Here is a 7,363-nt window from a genome sequence, read left to right as displayed (position 1 = left end):
GTAATCTAGAGTGTTTCCACAAAACATAACAATTCATCTTAAAATGTAAAACAACCATGAAACTCTGATTGACTCGTTATATTTAAAAGACATGAAAAATCGCACCCATCAAGAACAGCAGCCAGAGTTTCATTTGTTACTCAAATCTACATTCTTATACAAAATTTACACAAGCAATAGAACAACTGAACCGTCACTGTTTTGACTCATGACATTGGAAGAGTTATCTACACCTATATAACAGTAACAACTAACCATTCAAATAAGTGGATCTTGTGGGAAAAGAGAAACAATGATATTTTTGTTTGAATGTTTACTACTGGCATGCATACAAGCAAAAACAAGTTTTTTTTTTAAAGGGCCAAGAAAAGGCAGGTTACAAAGAGCTGCATAAAATAAGTCTTGGGACCATGTTGATAAACGACTTTTAAAAAAACAATCTAAATGAAAAATAAAAGATAAATATCACTGAAAAAAATATAGGGGGTAGGGGAAAGCCTATAGTTCTTTAAATTGGTGCTACATTTCACTCATAGTAACCCTTTAACATTAAGAGCAGAGACTGGAAGAGAAACTATGTCCTTTGATACTACTGATGGAAGAAAGAATAACATAGCAATGAGACACATAGGTTTAACCTTGCAAGCACTCATTGTCCAGCCTACTCAACATGCAGTCAGCCTTCAGTAGTTGACAACACAGAATGGCACTTCTCAGCTGTGCAGCTATAAGTACCTGAATCATGTACTCTCCCCCTAAGCACTCACAACACTTCACACTCCACTTGAGGTGTTTCAGCCAAATATATATATTATTATCCAGTGCGTTGGAGGAGTCTGTTATGCACATGCAGCTGCTGTCCTGGTGGAGTTACAGACAGCACTGTGTTAATTTTCATTATGTCCTTCGTATTGTATCATGGCCTAAATGACTGGGATGGGGTTCTGTTCGCTCATAATCTTGAGTATGTTAACCTATTAATTAGCAAGATTATAAAGTGATAAATTTCAGATAAAAATAATAAATGGAATTCAGGCTTATGATTTAGCTAACCTTACTGATAAAAATATTAAAATCCTGCTGTGCACTGTGAGACAGTAAAATCTCAAAAATGCAAAATCTAATGGAACTGAAGAAAATGCAAAACTTTTTTAAAGAAGTGAGCAGTAATTAACTTGTATTGAAATTTAAATGCATAGTTATAGCAATTGAAAATTTAAAAAGAATGTGATGTGATTACATGGCAAAATAAAGTCTTAAAAAGTTATGAAAAAGCATTCGAAGTTTATAAAAGAGTAATAAAATATATATATATAGGGGGAAGGTCAAAGGGCCGGAAGGAAAGGGCCTTGATCTAAAGAACTGATATGGGCCTAGAGGCCCAATCTAAGGGTTGGGGGATGAAGGGAAGAATAATCAAATAAGCTAAGAAAAATTTATATAATAGGTAAAATTAAAAATGTAATCATGCCTCTAGTATCAAGGCTGGGAAGCTATAAGGTTGATTGTGCCTTGGACCTGTGAGGTCTCTCAACATCTATAACAGTTAGCAAGGCGGGGTGGAGTGTCTGAAGCTCCATTTGATGCTAGAGGTGGAGCTGCTGGCATGACTGGAAAATCAAGACAACTACTGCCACACACTTCATGAACTTTCACAGACTCGAGCAGGTCTCTCTCCTGCTCAACAGAACTCAGCATGGTATACACATACCATTAGCCTTACTCGTATGCATAATATTCCATTTATCTGCATTAAATGAAATAACCCCTCCATTAAAAAATGGTATATTGTGTAGCTATATACCCGAGTTAAGGTATTCAGGTATTCATCTGGCGAGTAACAAGAAAAATATCCTCCTCAATCTGTCAGCATAAATCTTAACATTTCCTCTGACAGTTCTGAGGAAGTTGTGCAAGTCTCTTGTCTCAAAACTATAGAGGTAAACAATTGGGATGAGGTCATTATTCTAAATTTATCTATATGAAAATTTAACTTCTATTAAGGCAAGAATATTAAATATGTAACAGCTTTTTGTGTTCAGTTGAATTGCTCCACATGTTCCCACCATACAGATTGTCTGCAAATGTAAGAATGTGCTTATAAACATCCACTGACCTCCACTCATCTTCTGTACAAAATTAATATGAAACAGAACAGCAGCTGTAGTTGTTATAAATGTTTATATGGAATTCTGCAATGCCCTGTAAATTATTTATTTTGATGTGTTTAGTTAAGTTTAAAAAACATACAAAGCATTAAAGATAAAGGCAGTTTATTCATGCATTCTTACATTACTAAGCACTCACTGAAGATGAAATTTTACTGAGACAAGTATCGTCACTAGAAAGGGATAAAATAACATTCACAAAGGCTAGCAGATCTCTTCAGGTATAGCTCAATGAATTGGGGATATGCTGTTTTACAAGAAAAGGAGTAAATCGTGTAATATGTGTTTTTGCATTTTATTACATAATATACAAATATGGTAAGGTTTAAGAAAACCTTCATTTATGAAATGCTGTCACGTGTACTTTGGCAGAACACACCAACAGCAAATCATGCCTCAAAACACAGGTCTAATTTTCATCCATTCATCACAAGTCTCTACAATTCCCATCATGCACAAGTGGAGCAGTTAGCACCTACAGAGCACACTGATACTGTTTGCACTCATATCTGCAATGAACTAGCCTGAATGTCCATGTGATAAAACAGCAATCGCATACATAGCACAGATGCTGCCAGAGACTCTGCTGCCTGTATTTAATTTAAGTCTTCTGATTACAGGAACATAGGTAAATTTCCAGAAGAATTGAGGAGGAATTCAGCTGGTTTCTCATTGAGCTTTATCATTGCCTCGTCCTCTCTTTGTTTAGTCTGTTTAAAAATTAAATAACTAGCTTGAGGAGATGGTGGCGTAGTGGTAATGTCACTGAAGTAGTAATCCAGAGGAACAGGTTCAGGTTCAAATTCCACTTTGACAGCTGGTGGAATTTAAATTCAGTTAACTAAAAAATTCAATTAATTTTGAAAAATCTAGAACAAAGCTAGTCTCAGTAACAGTGCTATGGTTCACTAATGTCTTTTAGGGAAGGAAATCTGCTGTCCTTACCTGGTCTGCCCTACAGACAAAGACCTTCAGAAATGTGGTTGACTCTTAACTGCCCTCTGAAATGGCCCAAAAAGCTAATCAGATGTCAAGTATAATTAGGGTGGGTAACAAATACACAAGCATACCATGAAAAGATTTTTTTTTAAAAATTGACTTTTGCACTCAAGGTCCCTTATGTAGGGAGCTAGCTGACAGGCAGGGAAGTAGAACTCCATGGGGGCAGGCAGGGAACTAACACTCTATGTGGGCAGCTAGAGAGGTAACACATGAAGACTTAAGTTTGACAGATGCATGCATCTTGCTGAAAGGTATTTAACAGTGGTGTCTGGGAATCGTATTTCTGTTCTTTGGAACAATTCCCTAGCTCTAGAATGTGTTGTTTTATATATTATAGCTCTAGCCTGAAGCAAATCTGTGGACAGCCAGGATTGATGATAATAACATTTCTAAAATAAACTTAAGGACTAAAGGCCAGGGTTACTAAGATATTGAGATGGCAGCAAAAATCACTGATAAATGTTTTAAGCAATTTAATTTGTTGGCTTTGTGGTGCTTCCTCATTGGTTGGTTTTATTTTTGAAATTTGTAGTTTTGCTTGGTTTTTTTTCCCCCTGACCATATACATCTTGCTGTTATTGCTACACTATGCAAAAATAGATTTTTTAAAAGATGAAAGGAGGTCCTATAACATTGATTACTTTGAAAATCACAGCCACATTCATAACATTTCATCTAAATTTTTTAAAGACTTCATTGAAAATACAAGAGTTATGCTTATTATACTCAATTCACAAAATTGGTAAATATTATAACCCTACTCCCTCAACAAAAATACCAATACTAAATTAAGAACTCTATAATGAAAGCCTCTGTGGATTACACTCACTAGACATAGGTATTTTCCATCCAATTACATACAACTCCATGCTCATCAGTTGTCAGGAAGTCTATGCACAGAATTTAATATCATCATGGCTAAAAAGTAAAATAGTTGTAACTTGTATTGTTTGGTTGAAGTTGTTCACAGGAAAATATTTTACACACCAACAGTTCAAAGGCAGGTTTCTTTTGTTACTGGAAAGGTTGTAACTTCCTTTCTGGCAGCATGAATGGCAAGTTATGAAATAGAAATAAAAAAGCAAGCATGGAAATGCAGTTAAAATTAAAAATCAACTTAAATGCTTACAGAAATAGGAAATTGATCTTTAGTAGTCATACTTCAGATCAATACAGTAAAGCCCCAATGTATGACACAAAGCATACTCTAAAAATGACAGATATAAATGTCACCATTCTATACGTTTTCTAGAATCACATCTCCCCCTTATCTGAATTCCCAAGTTAAGATCATATGGGCCTTTGCATTCCTCCACAGCCATCACTGATGTGCCATAATGCTGGCAGGCTTCTTTCCCTATCAGTTTCTCCTAGTACAGATGGAACAGTCCACCATGGCAGAAGATACCAGCACAACTTGGTTACAGAGAATGAAGGAGTTCAAATCCACTTTAAACTTGATTTCTAGCGTGGAGATCTAGGATTCAATCAGAACTTATACTTCTGCATAATGCCTCCTTGCATGACACAATACCCACCTCTATAAATATTACTTTTGAGAATGAATAAATGATGTGCTCTATTTCAGGCACTTTCAAAATCATAGTTTATTAACTGTAAGATAAAAAGCTAGTATACAGATCAGGGATCCCTTTAATTTCAAGTCTACAGTTCTACACCATATAGTATTTTTGCTTTGAATATTTAAACAAAAATAATTCCCAAACACCTGTAAGCCCCATTATTATGCAGTATATCTTGAATCACTGTATTTCTAACCATCTCCTTGTTATATATACATATGGTGAAACCAGCAGCAGTGAAGCAAGCAATGGAAAGAGCTCACAGGTTAAAAAAGCCAGTAATTTCATAAGGTGATATGCTAAATCAAGTTTTATATATATATATATATATATATATATATATATATATATATAAAAAACTAATAAAAATTTTGCCATAATTGAAGTCTTTGATATCCAACAAAAGGAACACCCTTAATAATTACAGTGGCTGTCATTGCTACAAACAATTCACATGCCATGCCTAGAAAAGAACATTTCTAAAGTTGGTATTAATTAAAAGTTAGTAATAGTTGCAGGAAACAAAAATTGTGATTTTCAGTGTACAAAGAACAGAGAAATTAAAAAATTGCACTCAGCTTGCCATCGGTCACTAACTTTCTTTGACATGAAACATATTCTTTACAATGATATAGAACCAACTCCTACTGTACATTGAACATAAAAAAAGGCTATGCATAGGTCAAAGTACTTGCAAGGTACTTTTCCACATACATCAAAATCACATACAAGAGTTTTGCACATGCGTTAAGAAGCCCCTTTCCACCATATATCAGTGGCTAAGCACAGATGAGGTCAGGTGTAGAATTTCATTCTGTCTTGCAAAAAACTAGGATGGGATAGGTAAATATACAAATCGAACTATATACATAATATACTGGAATGTTGGCTATTCCAGAATTGCTTCCATTTAAAATTGTGATTTGATGGACCACTGTTAGAAGGCACTCTCTGCCAACTAAGTTGATGTAATAATTTAAAAACAGAGATGCCTTACAAAAAAGAATATATGTAACAAAAAACATATAAACTTACAAAAACTAACAACTCTTCAAACTTTAAAGAGACTTATTCTTCTGTTACAGGGGCAGGATTGAAAAGGGGGAGAAAATACACACACAATCTAGTTTCAAGTGGAGTAGAATCTCTCTAAGGCGGGAAAATGCAACTAAATTGTGACTATGTAAATACTTTCCCATGTTCCTTTCACACAATGCAATTTCCTGATCATGTATTTTTAAGATTTATAAGACAATGCGCAAGTTTTTTAATGTTTTATGGTTTTATTTACATGTGCAGACCTATTATTTCAATGTCCACTGTGAGCAGTGATGTCACAATAGATCCACTGCAGTCATCACAATGAACACTTAGTTTCAGTGGAATGAAAAGATCATTTCTGGTGGCATCTTACAGTTGATGCCACACATAAACAATAACGTAATACTGCAAAGCTTTACTTAAACTTCTAAAATGTAGTGTGCATGGGCCCCCTAAATTTGAGTAACTGGTTATAGGATTGGGAGGGTTGGGAACAAAACACGAGACATATTCTCTTAGATATTTCATCTTTATAATATTGACATTATTTTACTCTGTAGCAGAAAATACTGCAGTAAAAAGGCAGATCTTTAGTGTTTTACACTGCAGTACTTTGAACCTTTTTTTAAAAAGGCAACTGCTTATGATGTGTCGTTCTAAGTGGTAATGCAGTTTACAGTCCAGATAAATGCATACTTGAACCAAGTTTAAAACCTACCCTCCCCATTGACTCCTGTTACATTAAAATGCTGACACAGACAGAAAATATCTGGACAGACAGGTTATGAATTTATCAGGAATAAATTGCATCTACTTATCTTTTGACACCATCAATCACTTAAATGCACATGGGGTAGAAAACTAGACAGGGCACAAAAGCCTGTACTTCTTTGGCTGTACTAAATGCAGTGTTTCATAGGCCATTTATGATCTTCCTGGATTAATGGGAAGTAAAACCGTTAGCAGCTTTTTTAAAAAATGAACAAATTTCATGGAAAAAGCTACAGTTTAAGGAGGACATGAATAAGTATGAGGAAAAACAGGAAAATGAACATACTTCATATAATTCAATAAATTTTACTTAGTAAAGGCTGCCACTACAGCCCAAAGCAACTCATTTGTATTAGGCTTCATAGATTCAACTTCAGGATCCAAGTCCAGTAGCTGCCGTACTCTTTTCATGGCCAAGTCATAATGTTCATCCAAGAGCGGAGCAAAAGCATTCTCCAGTACATCCGAGGCATGGGCTAAGTAAATGAGGGCGAGCAAGCGCTTGTCCATCCGGTGAGGGTCATTCACCCACTTATCCAGTACTGCTTCCTGCACTTTTTTGATGAGGCGCTGCTTGATGACGTTGTTGGTAAGTGGGTGAGTTGTCATGTCGAACAGCAGGAAGTTCTGTTTCTCTGTAGTTAGTACACCTTTCTCCACCAGGTTTTTGGCCAATCGTTCACGGACATTTCGTAACTGATAGTGTAGTTTTAAAGGATTCCATGTTTCACCTGTGAGAAAAGAAAGAAAAAAAATGCATTATTAGCATGCCAGTTTTATGTATGAAGGAGCTAAAAT

General features: G+C 35.4%; 1 protein-coding gene across 1 annotated transcript in view; it reads right to left on the bottom strand.

Annotated features, from left to right (window-relative positions):
• Positions 1–2,444: 2,444 nt before the first annotated feature.
• golph3a (golgi phosphoprotein 3a) overlaps positions 2,445–7,363 on the bottom strand; it is a 91,211-nt gene continuing 86,292 nt past the window's right edge. The window contains exon 4 of the mRNA XM_068031995.1: positions 2,445–7,296. Within this exon, the coding sequence (XP_067888096.1) occupies positions 6,872–7,296 (425 nt within the window). The 3' untranslated portion in view covers positions 2,445–6,871. The remainder of the gene's footprint in view (positions 7,297–7,363) is intronic.

Source organism: Heterodontus francisci, chromosome 1, assembly GCF_036365525.1.
Source record: "Heterodontus francisci isolate sHetFra1 chromosome 1, sHetFra1.hap1, whole genome shotgun sequence".
Lineage (NCBI taxonomy): Eukaryota > Metazoa > Chordata > Chondrichthyes > Heterodontiformes > Heterodontidae > Heterodontus > Heterodontus francisci.
This window is presented reverse-complemented; position numbering and strand designations above follow the sequence as displayed.